Below are 22,268 nucleotides of genomic sequence, written 5' to 3'. Positions count from 1 at the left end.
ACGAATTAGAAATTAACTTCCCATCTTGCGGAAACTTCCGGTATCTGCAACAAGGAGACCCAATCAAAACCTCTCTCGGGGAGCCAATGGGGGAGCACATTACAAAGAGCCAATCCAAGCGGTGCTGTCACTGTTTTGGTCCTGTCAGGGCTCGGGCGTCGTGGTGTTTGGGCTGTCGCCACCGAGAGGACTTCGCTGGGGCCGTCTCTGGGGACAGCCGCTCTCCGGCCTCGCTGCCAGCCTGCGCTTCCCGAGTCGCGGGCCGCACCGTGAGGCGCGTGTGCGGGTTGGCGCCGCGAGGCCTGGGTACAGCCGCAGCCGCCGCGTCTGTCGCCGGCTCGGAGGGGCCGCGAGATGCAGCCTCCCGGCCCGCCCCCGGCGTATTCTCCCACCAACGGAGACTTCACCTTTGTCTCCTCAGCTGACGCGGAAGGTGAGACTGAGCCCCAGGAAGGCCCGTCACCGCGGACGCCGGGCTGGACGCGGCGGCGTCTCTGTGGTGCTGGGGCGGCTGTGGCCGGTGGGGACGGGTGGGAAGGTGCCTGTGACTCAGTCCCTGCCCGGCCTTCCGAGAGGCCCGAGAGGCCGAGGGAGGACTGGTGGTGCGTTTTCCAGGTCACTCAGCTTCTGGCTTTGTCCGCACCGTCTGGTGGCACGTTTTCCTGGGTGACTTACCTACCAGAGATGGACCTACACACATCACTTAACATTTTTTTTTTATTTTTATTCGTTGATATCATTAATGTACAATTCTTGAACAACATTATGGTTATTAGACTCCCCCCATTATCAAGTCCGCCCCCCTACAGTCACTGTCCATCAGCGTAGTAAGATGCTATAGAATCATTACTTGTCTTCTTTGTATATATGCCTTTCCCGTGTCCCCCCACCCCATATTATGTGTGCTAATCGTAAAGCCCCATTTTCCCCCTTATCCCTCCCTTCCCACCCACCCTCCCCCGTCCCTTTCCCTTTGGTAACTGTTAGTCCATTCTTGGGTTCTGTGGGTCTGCTGCTGTTTTGTTCCTTCAGTTTTTTCTTTGTTCTTATACTCCACAGATAAGTGAAATCATTTAATACTTGTCTTTCTCTGCCTGGCTTATTTCACTGAGCATAATACCCTCTAGCTCCATCCATGTTGTTGCAAATAGTAGGATTTGTGTTCTTCTTATGGCTGAATAATATTCCATTGTGTATATGTACCACATCTTCTTTATCCATTCATCTACTGAAGGACACTTAGGTTGCTTCCATTTCTTGGCTATTGTAAATAGTGCTGGGATAAACATAGGAGTGCATCTGTCTTTTTCAAACTGGGCTGCTGCATTCTTAGGGTAAATTCCTAGGAGTGGAATTCCTGGGTCAAATGGTATTTCAATTTTTAGTTTTTTGTGGAACCTCCATACTGCTTTCCACAATGGTTGAACTAGTTTACATTCCCACCAGCAGTGTAGGAGGGTTCCCCTTTCTCCATATCCTCGCCAACATTTACAACACTTAACATTTTGTTTTTGAAATGAGTCTGTTTCAGAACAGGGAGGGTTGGATTGGCTAGGGTGGGTGGCAAAGAATGAAAACGAGGAAGGGCACCTGTGTTCCTGTTACTTGTCAATAGATAACTTTTTTCTGGGATTAGATTCGGCTCTGCAAATACTAACTTCCGTTGTGGAGTTTGTGTTTTCATGGAATCTGATATCTTGCCTACGTCCCACTTTTCCTTCTGTTTTGTAGTGTTTGAACCTCAGTATTCAGAGAAGGGGGCCCAGGCATATTTGAAACTTCTTGTAATCCAGCTAGGTGCTCCCAATAGCTTCTGCAGATTTCCTTGTACCGTTTTGAGGAAGCAGTTGTGCTGGAGATATTTATCTCTCCAGAAAATTTGCACAGGAAAATTTGTTTTCCTCTTCTCTGTCCCTTACCAGACTCTTTGTAACCAGAATCTTTCTGTGCTAGTCGTTTTCAAATTTTACTTTTATTAGACTTTGTACACCGGTTATATCTTACATTGACCAAACTTACTGCTCGTTTTGAAAAAAAATTATACTTAGCTATAGACATCTCAGTCTAGAGCCTCAGTTTTATTATAAAATATGGGAGTAATAAAGCTCAGCGGGATTCTTACAAAGAGCAAACAAGTCGTTTGGTTAAAATACCCTGTACATTTATGCAGTACAATGTGATACACATGAAGATATTATTAGACCTATAGCTATCCTCTTCTGTATACCCTTGGATATATCCTGGGAGGCTATATGGAGAAGTTTGTATAAACTTTAGGGATTTTACTAATCCGGGTTTCTTGTTTTAATATATGGAGTCAATAGGTTAGGTTATATTATTCTGTCAGAAAACTTCAGTTAAAATCCCATCTCTCAGTAAATAACTGTGATATTGGGCAAATTACATAGCTTCTATAGGCTTCTATTTTGTCACCTGTAAAATGAAAACCACACTTAAGAGTAGTTGAGAATTATTTAGGATGATGTGTATAAAAGCATGGTCCATAAGTACAAGTTAAAAGAATGAGAACTATGGGTAAATAAGACATTAAATGAATTAACAAATGAATAGTAAAATCCAGGCTGAATATTCAAGTCTATGATGTAAAACTGCATCCAAAAGCAGTAATGAAATGCATGTGTGTATAAATGCAAGAATAGAATAATACTATTACATATATATATATATGTAAATTGTAGTACGAGTGTCTTAATGGCAGTCCTTTGACTTTATTTTCTATCAGACAAATAAGTAATTCTTTACCTGCTTTATGTCCACACATAAGCAGCATTGGCATTACCTGGGCAGTTAGAAATACAGAATCTGCCTTCATCATAATTTGTCTTTTAATAGGATCCTTAGGTGATTCATATGCAAATTAAAGCTTGAGAAGCACTGATATAGAATGTTGTGAGAGATCAGAAGAGGAAGAAATTTTTTCTAGCTGGAAGATCAGTGACAGTTTAGTGGAGGTGGTATTTTGCCCAACTTTACAGGATAGGTAATGTTTTGTATATGTAGGATGGAGGGAGTTCCTCCGTGTGCAAGGGACTGCACGTGAGGGACTGAATATGAGGAAGTCTCTGACACCGAGAAACTGTCTAATAAAGAGATAAAAGAAATTTCATTGTACATAATAAACGCTGTAAAAAATATGGTTCAAAGAGGAAGTGGTTAACTGTGCAGTAAGGGATCAAGGAAGTCTTCAGAGACAGATGGGGGATATTTGAAGGATAAGTAGGAAGGAATTCTTTATATTGAAAAGTGGGAAGAGCATTCACTTAAGAACTGTACAAGTCCAATAATTGGTGGAGGCAATCCCTGTATCTTACACTTCTCAGTCTTCACAAACCTAAAACAATGCTGATTTATACCATGAGCTCCTTGGTGTTAGAAGCAGTGCTTTTCTGCCTCCCAGTATCATACCCACTGCCTAGCATGGAAGCTGGCACATAGCAGGAACTCAATAAATGTTTGATGAATAAATAACTACATGATACTTTTTAAGATAAAGGTATTTTGCTGCTAGAACTAAAGCTAACATTAATTCAACAGAAATTCAGCAAGTACTTGGAAAGGGCATGGGCAGAGATAACTAAGGAAGAAAGATAATCTAAGCCATCCAGTAGCCATTTTCCCATGCTCATATTTACGTACCTCTAAATATCTTTGTATCTGTATTGAAATATTCATCTTTCCTCCAAATCTTAAAGGAAAACTTGCTTTATTCCTTTTTAAGATAAGCCATTACTAGTGCTTTTATTTCCATATCTCCCTGCCTCCTTTGAATTTTCCTTTCTCTTCTCTATTTTTCTCTAGCATTTTTTATTTCTCCTCTGTTCCTTCCATCTCTACTGTCACTCACAGGTCAACTCCTAATTAGTAGAATTTTTAACTAAATCTACTACTTCCCCTTTTCCTTATTTTCACTGTTAAATTATCTCTGTTATTTACTATTTCCTCAGCACCCAGGTATCCGTACCACTCTTTTAGAACTTCACTTCCTTCCTCTCAGCTACAGAAGTCTTAAGTAGTGTTTCCCAATTAGAAATAGTTCCATGACAACGTTAAGTTTGGTAAATCATGTGTTAGTTAGTAAGCTAAGTTAAATCAGTTTCCTTAATGCAGAATTCTCAGAACCTTTAATAGGCCAACCAGTATTAGTTCTGAAACTCAAAGTGGGGTTGTAGTATGTAGGGTTTTCCAAATTTAGTGAACATCAAAAGCCTTTCATGGAGAGTATCTCATAGGATCCAGATTCCACAGAACATGCATAAAGAAATACCTGCCTATAAAATACTTCCCCTCTCCCCCTCACCTGATATTTACGCTTCTAACAATTTGTCCCTAACCTCTCTTCCACAACTTTTGGAGATGGTCTCCATGCCTATCATAAGCCTTGGGCTTCCATGCCTTTTTGTTCCTGCCATTGCTTTTACTTGGAATGATTTCTCATTCCTCTGTTCATTCAGCTATCCCTCATTGGTAAATTTGAAGTTTACCTTCATATATCCTTCCTGACCACCTCTCTGATAGCTTAGACCTCTTTACTGCTATGGCCCAAATGATAACTTGGCGATATGCATTGTTCTTTGTCTACAGAAGAATGAGTTTTCAGTACTAATAGGGGTTTGTATCACATCTTACCGCTTTTTTTATTGAGATGTAATTCATGTATGATAAACTTTACCCTTTAAAGCATACAGGCTTTAGAAGGGCTTTTAGATTATTCATAAAGTTGTATAGCCATCACCACTATCTAATCCTAGAACATTTTCATTACTCCAAAAAGAAGCTCTGTACCCATTTTCAGTCGTTTTCCATTCCCCGCCATGCCTCCTGGCCCCTAGCAGCCACTAAACTACTTTCTGTCTCTATAGGTTCACCTGTTCTGGACATTTCATATAACAACATACCAGCATAACGTACTATAATATGTGACGTTTTGTGCCTGGCTTCTTTTGCTCAGCAAGTCTTCAAGGTTTGTCCATTCTGCAGCATGAATCTTTCTGGCTGAATAATATTCCATTGTTGGAATGTACTAGCGATTAGATTTTAAACTCCCCAAAGTATCTCTTCTTTATATTATCGTCAGGGCATTAAAACAATTAATAATCCATAAATATTTATTGGTGGGTTAATTGGTCAACATGAAAAATGAAGAAAGTAGTAAAACGAAAATGACTTAATATTTGTGATATAGTTCCTCCAAAGGCCAGAAACTTGTCTCTAGTCTTCCCCTCAATTTCTCATATTCAGTTAGTTTTTGAATAATTTCAGAATAGCTCCAGAATAGCTATATAATTAATCTATTCTTCCATCTCTACTGACATTACCTTAGTTTGAGTCCTTACTGTTTCTCTTCTGTATTCCTTACTGCAGCCTCCTGACTATACTTCCTGCTCAAATCTCTCCCCTCTCATATCAGTCCTCTTTAATGCAGCTCAGATTGTTTCCAAAATAGAGTTAATTTTATGTTTGCTTTATTAAAAGCCCTTTAATATCATTTCTTGAGTTAAGCTCTGTGAAGTTATTTGCCCTTCCCTTAATTCATTCATTCAACCAGAACATGTTTGTTGTTGCCTGCTATTGGCCAGGCACTATGATAAGTAATGCAGGTATATGTTCAGAACAAAATACAACAGAACACTTAGTTCCTGCCATCATAGAACTTAGGAACATTAACCAATCACATCAAAACATATTATTATCAGTGATGAATGCTGTGGAGACAAAATCCAGGAGACTATGAAAGGAACCTAGTCTAGTCTGAGAGGTCAGGGAAAATTTCCTTAAGCAAGTATATCTGAGAACTGAAGATTGGCATTTAAATTATCTGAAGTTAGAAGATACAGTCTGGTACAAAGTCCTTGAGGTAAAAGGGGTCCTGTTTCATTAAAAAAATTGAAGAGTCTTGAGATTGCTAGAGTGTAGGGTCCAGATGGGAAAGGGGTAGAAAATTGAAGAAGTAGGAAGGGTGTGTAGAGATTGTTGGACTTGAGCTGAAAAAGCAGAGGGAGGACACTGAAGGATTTTAAACGCAAGAGTGAAAGATTTGCATTTTTAAGATTGTCCTGGCTATAGTTAGAATGGATTGGAAGGAGACAAGTATGATTAGGGAGACAGCAGTTAGGAGACCATTATAGTCATGCAGGCAGGGGGTGGTAGTTTGCACTGGTGATAGAAATGAGAAAAGTGGACAGGTTCAAAAAATATTTATGGGTGTAAGTAATAGAATTTAGTGGTGGGTTGGATGGAGCAGGGAGCATAAGAATGAAAGAAACTGTCAAGGATAATTAAGCTGCCTGTTTATAATGCTGGTGGATAGTGGTACCATTTACTGAAATAAGAAAGACTTTCAATATCAAGAATTCTGTTTTGGAATATTGAGTTTTAGATGCTTTTGATATACTTCAAGAAAACATTAAACTGACAATTTATTACATAAGTCTACAAAAGATAACTGGGTTCCAATATATTGCTTTCGAGCTCATCCTTCCTCAATTTTCTTAACCCTGTCGTAATCTAAATATTCATATCCCCCCACCCCCAAATTCATATGTTGAAATACTAAAGCCCAGTGTGAGTTATTTGGGAGAGTGAGGCACTTTGGGAAGTACTTGGGTCATGAAGGTGGAGTCCTCATAAGTGGGATTACTGCTCTTATAAAAAAAAGACTACACAGAGCTCCCTACTTCCTTTTGCCATGTGAGGATACACAAAGTCAGCAAGCTGGAAAGGGGCCCTTATCTGTTCATGCTGACCCTCTGATCTTGGGCTTCCAGCCTCCAAAACTGTGAGAAATAAATTTCTATTGTTTATAAGCCACCTAGACTATGTTATTTTGTTATAGCAGCCCAAATAGACTAAGATACTCTTATATAAAAATGACAATATCTGTAATTCATAGTACATTACTGTGATCAGTAAACTGTAAATATAATCAATAATTATTGTCAATGTTCTTTTGAGTAAGTGATACTTTCTGTTAATCTGTTAAGGTGGCCAAACATTTAGCTTACTCTTTGTGGGAAATTACTTTTCCAGAAAGGATATCATTTCCAGTACAAGCTAGTAGTATAGATGAGGAATCTTCAGTTTACTTTTAGAATTTTCCTACTTAATTAAAAAAAATTATATCCATATATCTATGATCACAGATATCTTCTATATAGTATGCTAAGGAGTATGATAAATGATGCATAATTGGTGCAAGAATAGCTTTTCTTCTCTATTTAAAAATTGCAAGTGACTTTTAAGCCAATCTTTCTTGGGAGGAATAAAACAGGTAGTTAAGCAAGGTTTACCTTTTTTAAAAAAAAATGAATCTATTTCTTTGTTTTCATAAATGTTAAACTCATAAGGCATTACACAAACCTATAAATGTGATAAAATTGCATAGAACTGTACACACATACAAAAAACTGCTGGAAAACTGGTAAGATCTGAATAATACAGCATTGTCAATGTATACTATTGTGTGTATATACAACATATACTATACTAACTAGTCTTGTTAGTTATATATGATGGTACCCATAGGAGGAAACTGCATAAAGAGTATATGTAACTTCTTTGTTCTGTTTTTGTAACTCCTGTGAATGTATAATTATTTCAGAAAAAAAAGTTAAAAGATTCATAAGGCAGACAAAAGAGATTTTCTGTTAACTGGTTTATACAAAAATGGGATTTAGTTTTTCTAAAGGTAGGCACAGGAGATTTAACTAATTTTCATTGTATAATGTACAATATGAAATTTTACTGACAATATTAAATAATAAGGCTACTAAACCATAAATCAAAACAACAGGAATAACAAATAAATTTTTATACAAGGCTTTTATGGAGTAACATGATCAAGCTCCAGTATAGGTCTAAAAATTATAAAATCATTCTACTTGTATTGGTTTCTTGAGCTCTTTCATGGGCCTATATGTGCATTGAAATGTTTTTATAACTAAAATGGAACAGTGGAATTTTTCCCTTTAGTGTGAAACTTGTGCTTGTTTTCTTTTTGTCACACAAATGCTCAGTTGTGGCTTAGACTTAAGGACATGTGGATTTCATTTTCAAATGAAATGAGATGATTTTTGTCTTTGCTCTTATTGCTTGTTAAATAAGAAAAAGCTTCTTCACATATTTAAGAAGTTGATGAGTGCCAACAAAATGTTCATTGTTCATTGCAGGATAATTTTCTTCACAGAAATCTAGGAGTTGTTTAGGGGCAGATCAGTAAATCTCATCCTGAGTGTATTGTCAGACTCCACTGAGTTCTTCCTCATCTCAAAGTGGAGTTCGCAGGCTAAGTAGAAGATTCAGGGGAAGGATACCTGAGTATATATTCAGTAATATACTTGAATTGAAAGGGAGGGAGAATTACTGTTAAATTTTGTTCTGCAATTTTTCCAGGCGGCTTTCAATTAAACTTGAAACTTATGGATATTCTTCACTCGAAGCTCAAAAAGCAGTGGAAACATTTTTAAGGTTTCCTTTTACAGTAGATTTTTTTCAGAAGACTATTCCTTTTAAATCCAATTATATTTGTTATTATCTCTACATTGTTTTTTACTTAGAATGAAGAATGTTATAAATAATGTCATAGGAAAGAATTAATTAAAAATTAGTGTTTTATAATATAATTCCGGATATTTATGCTAGAGTTGACAACCAAACTGGCTGGTTCTTAGGCTGATTTAACTTAAAACCAGCTGTGCTCTTGGAGTGATTTTTACTCTTTCCTTTTTTTCCTGACATTATTCTTTACTTATTAACTTGCTAACATGGTAGGCTAACCATCAATTTTTTAGACTTCTCTGCTGCTTTTTCGTACCCACATCTAATTGTGTCTTGGGAGCACTGGGGAATGTGCCAAACTGTTCTTGCTAACATTCCTACATATGTCTATGATTTTTTCCTACTTTGCATGAGATGGAAGTGCTACAATATAACAAGCTAAAGATACCTTTTTTGAGGTTCTGACATCCATGCTATGACAAACTGCTAAACATATACAATTCTTTATCATAGTGTTCCTTAGTACTATAATTTATATATCCTTTTTTTTGGTTTAGATTAAGAACTTCAAGTACAGCCCTTAGTAGAGGCCAAGAAACAGTTGTTAAGGTCCTTTCCTGTTTCATAATTCCAAAACCTTTAATATCACTGCTGTACTAATGACTTCCTGATCTAAATCTTGCTCTTATTAAAGAAAGCACTGTTTGTACCTATTGGAAATGGAATTTTTGTTCAATTTGAACTCTTTCATTTTCAAATTGGATTAAGACAAAGAAAGTAATTTTGAGAGACTTTTAATCACAAGATTCTATGACAGCATCTACAGGGACAATTTTTTTCTACTTTAAGCTTTTTTAAATTGAAATATAGTTGACACAATATTATAGTAGCTCAAGTATACAGCATAGTGATTTTTTTATGATTATTATGATTATTTTTATTAAGGTATTATTGATATACAATCTTATGCTCAGGTTTCACATGAGCAACACTGTGGTTATTATATGCCCTCTATTATCAAGTCCCCACCACATACCCCATTACAGTCACTGTCCATCAGCATAGTAAGATTCTATAGAGTCACTGCTTGTCTTCTCTGTATACTTCCTTCATGCCCCCCTACAGGGACTATTTTTAAACTTTAAATAGGGAAAGAGAGTGAACTCAAAAGTCCTTGTGTATTTTATCTCTAGATGAATAAACTGCCTTATAAAAACTTTTTAGAATCATATACTGTTAAACCTGGAAAGAACTTTGAAATAGGAAACTGGGGAACAGAAGACATTAATGATTTGCTGTATTCATTAGTAGCTAAGCTAGGACTTAGCTTCAGAATGCAAACTTTACTATAAATAATTAATTGCAGGAGTTGTCACACCATAGTAAGGTGCAATTAATAATTGAGCCATTCATAGATTGAAGTTTAAGCCAAAATTTTAATGGCATTTCTCAAAAACTATCCTGGAATTTAGAGTAATGTGCAAATTAAACTCTTTTTTTTTTTATGCTGTATCTGATCTCCAGGAAAGGAGAGCCATTAGCCAGAACTGTTTTCTAAAGTACCACTTCAGACATGTGGCTTCTAGTTAACATTGATGGTTGTTCACTGGTTCCTATTGTCTGGTTTTAGAAATGTGTTTTCTTTTTCTTAATTCCTGTATGACCTCAAACAAGTCCCTTATTCTCAGTTTTTTTTTGACCAGCAAATGTGGCATTTGTACTATTGTGATTATCTGAATAACCTCTCAGTCACTGAGCAGACCATGAATGGACTTTGTTTTGTAATGTAGATAACTGAATTTCTTAACCTCTTTTTCTAGAGCTGACCTAAAAAAAAAAACCTTTATTTTGCCCAAACTAAAGATGATTGATATAATTATATATAGAAAAGACTTTTCTGAAATAGCAGGGAACTCAGACTTATCCAGAATAAGCATTAATGTATGAAGCATATAGCATAGAAATTTGGTAATTTAAATGAAAGAATGTATGAATAAATACTTGAAAAAGTAGAGAAAAATGATCTAGTTTTCCTTTAGTAAATAAATTATTTTCAATGGTTTGTATATATACATACGTGATGCCTTTAAAAATAATTTATATAATCACTTTATTCTGAAGCACATAATGTATATAATAAGGGAATCCAAAATAATTTCATGGAATATATTTTGTACATATCTTCTATTTAAATTGTAAAGTTACTATTATAAATCTAGATCTGGTAGCAACCTAGCTAATTAGCTGTGAAACTATTCATATGTCTTCACCTCTCTCATCTTTCATTTTCTTGTAAGGTATCAAATATAAGATTGTATTTATTAGCAAATATTCATAGAGATCTTCAAATGACAGTGATGTTAGTTGAATATATGCTTATGTTGGTTAAGATTCACACACTGTTCCTTAGTTTATAGTTTTATCCTCTTTTCTCCTAAGATCTCAGTGGTTCAATAACATCTCCTGATGTCAAATTAAACCTTGGTGGAGATTTTATCAAAGAATCTACAGCTACTACTTTTCTGAGACAAAGAGGATATGGCTGGCTTTTGGAAGTTGAAGATGATGACCCTGAAGATAACAAGCCACTCTTGTATGTAAAAATAGTAAAATGTATTTTTCTTTTTTTTTAGAGCTAGTCTATGGGATGATTATATTGTTTTATATTATTTATTTAAAGTATGGAAAAATCTTAACCTTTTTGGTCAAAAGTTTTAGCTATTTTCAGTTTTACTAGTAATTAAAAAAACTGAAATAATAGAGTATTTTTAACCTATTGAATAGCAAAAACTGAAAGAATCATAATCTTATATCATATAAACACATTCTAGACTGTTAGGACTTCTCTGGGTCTATAGCTGTCTCAAGTAAACATGCAGTCAAAGTAAAATGTAGGGTGCTTGGGTGCTTACTGTGGGACAGTTTAAAACAAATTAAGACTTCCAAAAAGACGACTACAAAATCTCTCCTGTATAGAAATTCTAGAGCCGCCACTGGGAGGACTATAGGCAGCCTTTTACTTTCTTCATAATACTTGAAAACTTTTAAGTGATTGCGTATCATTTGGGACATGAAAGAAGTTAACAATTTTGCAAAGAAGAATCTAATTTTGTAAAATTGGGGCAAAACCAAGTTATTCTCTGTAGTAATTATTGGTAGATCAAGTGCTAAAACATCCTGTTTTTTTTTTATTAAGGTATCATTGATATACAATCTTATGAAGGTTTCACATGAGCAACATTGTGGTAACTGCATTCACCCATATTATCAGGTCTCGTCTCCCCCACATACCTCATTGCGTAGTGTTTATCAGCGTAGTAAGATGCTATAGAGTCACTACTTGTCTTCTCTGTGCTGTACTGCCTTCTCCATGGCCCCCCTACATTATGTGTGCTGATCATAATACCCCTTTATTCCCTTCTCCCTCCCTCCCCACCCGCCCTTTCCACCCCCTTTCCCTTTGGTAACCTCAACTCCCTTCTTGGAGTCTGTGAGTCTGTTGCTGTGAAACATTCTGTTTTTTAATGTTAATATACCATATTTCATCAAATCTATGACTCTGTGGATTATAACATGCAGTTATGTTACATTTATCAATAAGAAAGAAAAAGTATCTAAGACAGCATAAAGGTAGGACATCGAAGGGTTATTTCTCAAGGATAAATGAGAAACAATCTACCATGCAAAAAGAGACTGGATGGAAGTTTGCATGTTTCAATTTGACACTGGGTGGGCTACTGGAAGAAAAATTTCCTCTGAGACTGTAAACCCCATACCAGTTGTCATATAGGATTGCAGTCTGAATTATCAGCATAGTCTAAAAAAGTCTCAAGCAGAGAATTTTATATAAAGTTCTCTCAAATTAGTAGTACCTTCAGGAGACTGGCATAAGGAAAGGCAGACCTTGGAAGCACTTGGCTTCATTTCAGGCTGACAGCAATTCTAAGACACCAGTGATTGTGAGATGAGTCCCAACTTTAGAGATGTTGAAATGTTGAAAATGTATACCTTGAAAATATGGGACCAGAAATGCAAATGTTTTGTTAACCTGTGGAGACTTCATCATCATATTTAATCTTTTCTTAAATTTTATTTTAACTGTCTTCATTATTCATAAGTGTGTGACTTTTAAGAATTTTTATTTTAAAATCATAGGGAGGAATTGGATATCGATCTAAAGGATATTTACTATAAAATCCGATGTGTTTTGATGCCAATGCCATCGCTTGGTTTTAATAGACAAGTGGTGAGAGACAATCCTGACTTTTGGGGTCCTCTGGCTGTTGTTCTTTTCTTTTCCATGATATCATTATATGGACAATTTAGGGTAAGTACATCTTACTTTATACAAATTCTAAATACTTTAAGAGTCTTAAAAAAATAGCTAAATATAAACTGTAGTACTATATTTGGAAAATGCTTTATCTTTACCTATTATTTCTCACTTGTTTGTCCCTAGAACTGTTCTTAATTAAGTAAGTGGGGAGTGCCTTAGGTTGATGCTTTCCAAACTTCTCCATATCATCATTCACACAGAAAGTATTAGTTTTTGTATGGCAACTGGGTAAATGGATGGGCCTGCTTCAGATGTGACCAAAAGGACTGCCTATGCCCTTTCTGATGTCCTCTCAGGATAAAGAGTTTTAAATATAGTATTCATAATTATATTTGTATTTCTTACTCATTTTTAGTTCTGTTTTTTAAATAAACATTTTAATAAATGATGACCAGGATTCCATTAGTATTTGTTTTTATATAATACTTTATCCTGCACACAGGGGCTTTATCTTTATCATCAGAACACAACATACACAACCATTCCTTCATCCCCAGTGTAAGGCTTTCATGGAGTAAAAAATAACTCTTTACCACACAGTGATTTGGAAATTAATTCGTTTCCAGTTGCTGCAGTAGCGAATCAAGTTTCCACAAATTTAGTGACTTAAAAACAATGCAGATTTATTCTTTTATAGTTTTGGAGGTCAGAAATTCAAAGTAAGTGTGAAAGAGCTAAAATCAAAATATCAGCAGGGCTGGTTCTCTGGAGGCTGCCGAGCAGCATCTGTTCTTGCCTCTTCTGATGTCTAGAGGCTGCCAGCACTCCTTGGCTTCTGGCTGCATCACTGCAAACTCTGTTTCCATGGTCACATTGTCATATTCTCTACTGTACCCAAATCTTCCTCTGTCTCATTTTTTAGGGACAGTTGTGACTGCATTTAATACTATTCCAGATAATCCAGAATAATCTCCCTTTAGCAAGATCCTTAACATTAGTCCTATTAATATTTACCTTAGATCAGTAATCTGTATCAGGTATTCTCTTGAAGTGTAAGGACGTGGAAATAGTTGACTGGGTGCTGTGGTCTTCCACCCACCACCAGTTCTCCCTCTAAAACATCTCTAAAATCTGTTTTGTATAATCATTCATTTGAACACTGGGTTCTAAGGCTAAAAAGATTACTACCCTTGTAGAATGTTACTCAATTTGGCTTTGCTTAATGACTGGATTGGGGTCGTGCTTTTTTGGCAAGAATACCAGAGAAGTGACATTGTGCCCATCTTTGTATAATATCAGGGAGTACATGATATTTATGTCTTAATACTGGTGCTAGTAATGTTGATCACTTGATTAGGTGATGGGGTGGTGTCTGTCCAATTCCTCCACTATGAAGTTGTTATTTTCCTTTTTTAGTTAATAAATATCTTGTGGAGATAACTTTGTAACTAATGCAAACATCCTGTTTCTCATCAAATCTTAGCACACTAATTTTAGCATCTTTTGATGGAATTCACAAGCAACAATTATTACTATACTGTTTTCTGAATGGTGATTTTCTATTTTCCTCATTTCCTTCTGCATGTATTAATTGCTGTTCTCTATGGAACAGCTACCTCTTCTTCACCATTACTTACTCATTTATTTATTTATGGACATTTATTTTCTGGACTATAATCCAGTCCTATCATTTATTGCTCAGATTGTTCCAGTTTTAGCCATTGGGGGCTCCTTCAGGTTAATTTCTGTGTCTTTTTCACATATTCTCTCTTTTTTTTTTTTTGAGCACTTCCTTTCCTTCTAACTCTACAAAGTGTTCTGGGCTCATCTTTTATTTTCCCTGCCTCAACACTGGAATCAGTCATTTCTCACAGCAATCCTAGTTCCTTTTTTGGGGGAATGATATTTAGAAACCAGGATCTGGGCAGTAAATGTGCTTATGTTGCTACTGGGATGCCATTATTTCTAGACCCTCCAAGCAGACAGAACTTGAAAATATATGCATATATCATTATTGCACCAAGTCTCAGAAGTTTAAACTGTCTGAAATATCTTCCACACTCCATAATTTGTAATTAATGTAAATTTTAAAGACCTCCTGAGAAGATTGGTAATGTGTTTTCAGGGATGAATTCTCCTTGCAGGATGCTATAAACTAGGGAGTTGGGAGTAAACACTTTTTTCTCTTTTTGCAGTAGTTTATTATAAATCTTGAAATACTGAGGTTTCCTTAGGCAATTGATCATTGCTAAATTTTTGATTTGGATATAAAATTGTATTACACATGTTATTCTTACCAAGTTTTGGAAAGACACCTGGGAACTGAAACAAACTATCTGTGACCTGAAATTGGGTAAACCAGACTATTTTATGTAGAGAATTGAGATACTGGTACAAAGCTTCTTTGGTACAAAGATATTAATTGCATGAATTTTTGTTTCCCTTAAGGTGGTCTCATGGATTATAACCATTTGGATATTTGGTTCACTAACAATTTTCTTACTGGCCAGAGTTCTTGGTGGAGAAGTAAGTAGTTAATTTTGAAAACAGCCTTTGTTTTTTATGGTAAACTTTATTTTTGATGCTACAGATACCACCAGTAACTATAGTCATCATAACTGTTTCTTGTTTCAGAAATGCTTTTAAGTTATGCTTCCTTTAGGGTGATCAACATATTAGTATTGTGCATACTCAATAAATTTTACAAGAAATGAATAGGAAAGAAAAGGTGCCATCCCTTTTCTGTAAATAAGTACTTTATAGCTTTTTAGGGAAGCATACAACATACTCTCCATTATAGCAGTTCTCAGACTTCTTGATTTCAGGTCCACAAAGAAATTTCTTTATGTAGGTTACATTTATCAATATTTACCATGCCAGAAATTAAAATAAAAATTTTAAGTGTTTATTCATAAATAAAACAGATACATTTTAACATAAATAATATTTTGAAGAAAAATAACTTTTTCAAAACAAAAAGTGAGAAGAGTGGCATTGTTTTACGTTTTTGCAAGTAGCTTTAATGTCTGGCTTAGTGGAAATCGGATTCTGATATCTGCTTTCTGCATCAATCTGTTATGATATATTGCTCTGGTTTAAAGTATGTAAAAATATAAGGCTTCACAGATATATAAGTGGAAGAGTGTTTTAATAACCTTTTTAGATAATTGTGGATATTCTTCTCACCAACATTCAACAAGTAATAGTTTCTTAAAGGTTTGTTTCAGTGAGGAATCTCAGACCCTATCCATGAACTTTTCATACTCACTTTGGATAGGTTTTTCTACCTTTGAATGGTCATGTGGAAAATATTGGTTTACTGACTTTTGCAGATCTTCCAAATGTTGATGTGTTTTATTACACAATATCTGAAGATTACATTAATAACATTACCCATCTCATCAGAAAAGTCTGTTTTAGAAAACTGTCAAGCTTATAGAGATGGATGCAAGTTTTCAAAGCCTAATTTTTGCTTGAAACAGTTTTATCATTTGCACCAAATACTGTCAGTTGTTTTCCTTGAAACAATATGCTCACTTCATTCATTTTTAAGAACATGCTTGCAGATACCCAACCCTAAATAACCATAGTTTGTCTTTCAGTTGTTCTTTCAATTAAAAATGGTATTCCATGGGAAAAACATCTCTCTTTGCTCAGTTAGCTCTTCCTTAGGCTAACCATTGAAACAGGATACAGCAGATATGCTTTCTATGTACTTCCCATTTTGTTATGCAGATTATTTAAAAGACATACTCAAAGGTTGAGGTTTAATAAAATTAATCATTTTAACTGCTTCATTAAAGATATTCTTCAGTTAAATTGGCTTTTTTCTCTTCTTTTTTTGTGACTGGTAGTAAAAAAACACTGTAACTACTAGTTCAGTTTGTGCCATCTTGATTCATGCTAAGCAGCACATTTTACTCACCAGTGCTTTTGCCCTATTAGTACCAATATCAACCCAATGGAAAAGGCAAATAATGCTTTCTTGCTATTATGAAAAATAGTTTCAACCTTTTGGTCTTCTAGAAGAGTCTCTGGGACCCTCCCCTGTCCCAGGTTTCTATGGGTCACACCTGGAGAACCACTGCCTCATTAAATAAGACTTCATGAATTACTATAAGTTTAGGAATTCTGAAGAGAGAATAAAGCAGAGGGAATGCCAGACAGAGTTATGATGTGGATGTTGATGCTATGAACATTGAATACTAAATGCAGAAACTTGGATCCATTTTCTCACACTTGGTGGGAAGCAGTCTTGTTGACCTGCTTTCCAGCTTCCAAACTAACGTTGCTGCTGTGCTGTCTTCTCTTCTTCTATTTATGCCTCTTATAGAAAGGAGTTTCTTCCTTTCCCTTTTAGTGGAGTTTCAAGAGGGAATGATATTAGACATATGTGCTCAACCCATCATCTTAACTTAAAACCCTTGAATAAATTCAGAATAAAGTTTATCTATAAAACTTTTTTACTCTGCATATGGAAATATAAAATAATTCTAATAGAGATAAAATTACACTTGTCCACATATTATTTCTTATATCCTACAGAAAACCTCATATAATATTTATGTGAAAATAGATATCACTAAATATTTTGGTTATTTAGGACTGCTGATACAGGAGTTAAGAGACCTAGATCTTAATTTGAACTCTGTCACCTACCAGCTTTGCTTTTTTCCTGAACAAAACGCTTTGTCTATGATCAGTTTCTTCATAATGGTGACAATACTACCTACTTCAGAGGGTTGTCACTGCATTTGATCTTTATAATATGTGAAGTGCTATTACAGAGTTTGCCATGCTGCCACTAAAAATATTTTTCTCTTTAGTCTCTATTGTCTGACCTCCCTTCCCTTCTAAGTTTGTATTTGTCAATCTAGCTTTTCTAGATCTTGAAATTTTCATCTGATTAAGAGGCTTTGGTCTCTTTATATAATCCTTCTACAATTTAAGAGAAGTAATGACAAAGTATACTGTAGAGATATTCTGAAAGTTATTGGATATATAAGTCTGAAGCTCAAAAGGGAGAGAGGGGCTAGAAGTGTTGGTTTGGGTATCATAAGAAAATTGATTGTAATTGAAACCATGGTGGTTGGTGAGTCTGTCCAGGAACATAGAAGACTGTGATAATTTGAAATGCAGTGATTATGGTACTTCATGATTTCTTCTTAATTCTCATGTTGATGTAAGTACAACAAAGAATATATCATGATCAGTAGTGATTAAATTAACTATCTTGATTTCTATGATATTTATTTAAAATTTTGAAAATTCACAGGTTGCATATGGACAAGTTCTTGGAGTTATAGGATATTCATTACTTCCTCTCATTGTAATAGCCCCTGTAGTTCTGGTGGTTGGGTCATTTGAAGTGGTCTCTACACTTATAAAAGTAAGTAGTATGTATTACAAAAAGTCATTTACTATTTTCCAGTAACAAAAATGTACTAGTTCTTTGGCTAAGAATATTGTCATCTGTAGCTTTTTGGAACAGTGACCTTACTAATTGGTTTTACCAGTTGTATTTCTTTCATTTTCCTGTTTTAATCCCTGTAACGTATGTTTAGCAGGGAATAAAGAATAAAGGGCAAATCAGGCCTCAGGATATTACATTCAGAATTTTTTTTTTTTTTGAGAGGGCATCTCTCATATTTATTGATCAAATGGTTGTTAACAACAATAAAATTCTGTATAGGGGACTCAATGCTCAATGTACAATCATTAATCCACCCCAAGCCTAATTCTCGTCAGTCTCCAATCTTCTGAAGCATAACGAACAAGTTCTTACATGGTGAACAAGTTCTTACGTAGTGTACATTCAGAATTTTTTAATGTTGAATTTTTCTTCTCTATGCTTATGAGTTCATCTGACTTAAATTTTGTGGGAGATAATTTATTTAAAATTCCACTTATTCCTATTTGAATAGTAACTTCCTTAGCAAATATGGTAAACATGGTTCTAATAAATTGGCTTTTCTATATTGCAGAGATCAGGACTACTTTGTGCCATATTGTTACATTAACATGTACCCATCTTAAACATTTACTTATGATATTAAGTATTAATAAGTTATGTAACTTAAAATTTGGCATTTATTAATTTTGAAGAACTTTGGGTAATGCTTTAGTATGTATATATATTACATACTGACTGTAGTTTTTATGTTTTTTTTTCTTTATAAAAAATAGAACTTTTTAAGACCACTACTTTTCAAAACTGCCATATATTACCCCCATACTAAAGTATTTGTTTTTAAGTAGAGCCACTTAATTTTTATGACTTCTGATTTTATTTAAAGTTCATTACTAATTTCAATATAAAATAAATAATTCCTTTGAGAATTGGGTAATGACAAGCTAATAGTGACATGTAACCATTGGGTATTGAGAAGAGTGTAGATTTTGGAACCACTCTGTTCTGAATTCAGATGCTGATTCTGCCCCTTATTTAATGTCTGCCTTGGGGAGATTTCTGTCTTACCCTTCTGTGCAAGATGGAAATCTTAATAACTACTTTTTATGTATGTTAATGACAGTTTAGAAGCATATATAATGCCTAGTACAGTGCCTGTTATTATTACAGGTATAATAAAAAAATATTTTGAGAGCTTCTTTGTATATTTGAACTGTTGGAACATTTTAGATACCAAGATGATCTTTCCATCCTCAACATCATTACCCTAAAATCTTTAATTTTTCATCATTATTATTAGCACTTAGTTTAACAGTCTTGCATTGTGGAAGGCTAGCCCCATACTGGCATTTAATAATCTAGCTTTAGTAAACATACCACTTTAGTGAATCATTCAGGATCACTTCCTGCTTGTGTGTTGTTTTACTTGGGTTAAAGCCTGTTTGAATACTTCAGAGACTACTCCCAAACTGCTAAAACTGCATACTTTGGTCATTTTTAGTCATTGAGTTCAACTGAAAATTGGTCCTTATTATTATTTATGCAAAGTATGAGTGTGTAACTATAAAATAGAAAAGTCTTTATATATTATTAAACATTTAGGATAAAATTGTTAAGCCTCAGGTTTTTCTTTGCCAGAATTTTTTCCCTAATGGCTTAATCTGTGTATATTGAGCTATGTTTCTTCTTTCAGTTCAAAGTTGGTTGAGAAATGTGTTGCAAAACTCATCATTTAACTCTGGCATTAGAATGAAATTTAATGAACAAGGACTAGCTTTTTTAACACTGAATCTCTAACTCCTACCAATGTTTAACCACTTATTTATAAAAAAATTTAATCGTGATAGACAAATGCAATTTGATCAAAATTCTATTTCATCTATTTCCCTTTAATTTAGGTTTAAAATATTTTGTAGTTTTTTTTTTTAAGTTTAAAAAGCATAGTAGGATTTGGACCATTTCAATACATTTTCAGTCAGTCTGCCAATATTTAAACTCTATGCTCGTTTTCAAGTGAGGATGATTTTGCCCCCCAAGGACATTTTGGAATGTCTGAAGACATTTTTGGCTGTCACCATGGTTGGGGGCATGTTACTTGGATGTAGTGGGTAGAGGTTTGGAATACTTCTAAACATACCACAGTGCACAGAACAGCTTCCCACAATTACCCAGCCCCCAAATGGCAGTAATGCAAGATTGAAAACCCTGCTGTGTGCCAAGTCTGTTTCTAGTATAGTCTCCCTGATTTCTACCCTTGAAGTTCTTCCTTTCATTTTATTTTGTAAGATGCCTTCAATAACTACATCAATAAGTATTACGTAAATTTCCAGTGGATATACTTTAAAATTAGGTATCTGTGTAACCAGAAAACCACAGTATGTTTTATTTAATTAAACTTGACCGAATGTTAAGCTTTTTTCTTCTTTTTATTTAACTCTGTACTTCTGTGAATTCCTAGGGAAATGCTGTGATACTTAATAAACATTGTGTAAATTTTTCACCTAATCTGTTTTCCTACTAAGAAGGAATATAAGGAAAAATTTCTACTTTGTAAGGATCATTGGTAGTTAAATTTCTTGCAGCAACTTGGCCCAAAAATAGTTTTTCCAAAACTTCCTTATCTTAAATCACTAGGGACACTTATTGAAAAAGACTAAGACCCTTCCCTTAGAGATTCTAATTCTGCAGAACTAGAGTGATTCCCAGGATTCTCTTTTTAATAGGCACCCCAGGTGATTTTTAGTATGAAACAAGCTTGTAATAAATGAACAATTTCATTTGTAGAAGACAAGGGAGCAGAGCAAGGATGAACATTCTTAATAAGTTGTAAACATTCTTAGTAAGTTTAACTGTGTACCACAATTGGTTCTCAGGCTTGTTTTAAAAAAATACTGTAAATGTTATTTTTACTCTATAATCAACATGTTAATTGACTTGCTAATATGCCGCCTTTTGTCTTTTTTGTTTGTTTTTTAAGCTGTTTGGTGTGTTTTGGGCTGCCTACAGTGCTGCTTCATTGTTAGTGGGTGAAGAATTCAAGACCAAAAAGCCTCTCCTGATTTATCCAATCTTTTTATTATACATTTATTTTTTGTCCTTATATACTGGGGTGTGATCTAAGTCGTATTTGAATGGAAAGAGACAATGTTACATATGTACGTAGGCTGGGAATCTTTGATGAGAAGACTGAAGAAAACCTGTTACTTGTAAAATTTTATGTGTTCCAGTTGTAAAGACAGGTTTCAGGTCTTTTTAAAACAATATTTTTTGTATTTAATTAAGCAATTGCAGTTACCTGGATTTTTTCGGTCAGAATTCTAAGTTCTGTTTGATTCTTCATATTCCAGTGAATAAAATATAAAAGCATTGTGTTTTTAAAATTGTTTTGATATTCACCTAAAAACTTGTGCCAAAAGCACCTGGAATGTTAATTATATTTCACTTGAAGGAAAAATATGACAACATCTTGATAATCTAAAAGTGCAATTTTTTTTCTTTAAAGGGTTTTCTCCTGTATCACAAATCTTGTAGATACATATTTATACCTATATATTTATGAAATAACTCTTATTAGTCATGAAATATATTTCTGAATAGCCTAAAAATTGAGATATTGTCAATCTGATGCTTAAAGTTTAATTTGGCCATTAATCTTTTTACTTATAAATTTAAATTTGTTTTTAAATTGTATATAATTTTTAGAATTTCATATATGATTCAGGTATGTCCTTGTTAAGGATTCTTAAAAATAACAACTAAAACTAATTTTAACAGTTGCTAGTATAGATTTGGTTTGTTTGGGTGTGCTTTTAAAAACCATTTTTGAATGTCTAAACATCTGATTTGAACTTCCTGTTTATCTTTCTGACCAAAGGAGCAAGAGGTATAATGGATATGGCATTCATTAATATTGTCAATATGTAGAAAAACAGTAATATTTATAGCATCAGTAGAACTTTTCAAGTGGTACTCCTAAGTCATAAGGCTGCTGGAAAGAGACCTTTAAAATCTCGTGGCCCTGAACAATATTATATCAAGTAGAAAAAAATAAAATGCTTCCCAGCTGTG

General features: G+C 34.7%; 1 protein-coding gene across 1 annotated transcript; it reads left to right on the top strand.

Moving 5' to 3' along the window:
- Positions 1-125: 125 nt before the first annotated feature.
- Positions 126-22,253, top strand: YIPF4 (Yip1 domain family member 4). The gene is made up of 6 exons (XM_073214602.1): positions 126-433; positions 10,954-11,107; positions 12,670-12,841; positions 15,239-15,316; positions 18,066-18,179; positions 21,178-22,253. Exons 1-6 carry the CDS (start codon positions 355-357, stop codon positions 21,313-21,315), a joined length of 735 nt encoding a protein of 244 aa, XP_073070703.1. The 5' UTR covers positions 126-354; the 3' UTR covers positions 21,316-22,253.
- The last annotated feature ends 15 nt before the right edge of the window (positions 22,254-22,268 follow it).

The sequence above is a fragment of the Manis javanica genome, chromosome 1, assembly GCF_040802235.1.
Source record: "Manis javanica isolate MJ-LG chromosome 1, MJ_LKY, whole genome shotgun sequence".
Lineage (NCBI taxonomy): Eukaryota > Metazoa > Chordata > Mammalia > Pholidota > Manidae > Manis > Manis javanica.
Note: the sequence above shows the minus strand (reverse complement) of the source record. Positions and strands in the feature narration are given on the sequence as shown.

Bases quoted from the DNA above. Each gene is read 5' to 3' on its own strand.
- YIPF4 (XM_073214602.1), top strand. From the start codon at position 355: ATGCAGCCTCCCGGCCCGCCCCCGGCGTATTCTCCCACCAACGGAGAC. The intron at 12,842-15,238 runs GTAAGTACATCT...GTTTCCCTTAAG, and splicing joins CATTATATGGACAATTTAGG to GTGGTCTCATGGATTATAAC. The intron at 15,317-18,065 runs GTAAGTAGTTAA...GAAAATTCACAG, and splicing joins CCAGAGTTCTTGGTGGAGAA to GTTGCATATGGACAAGTTCT.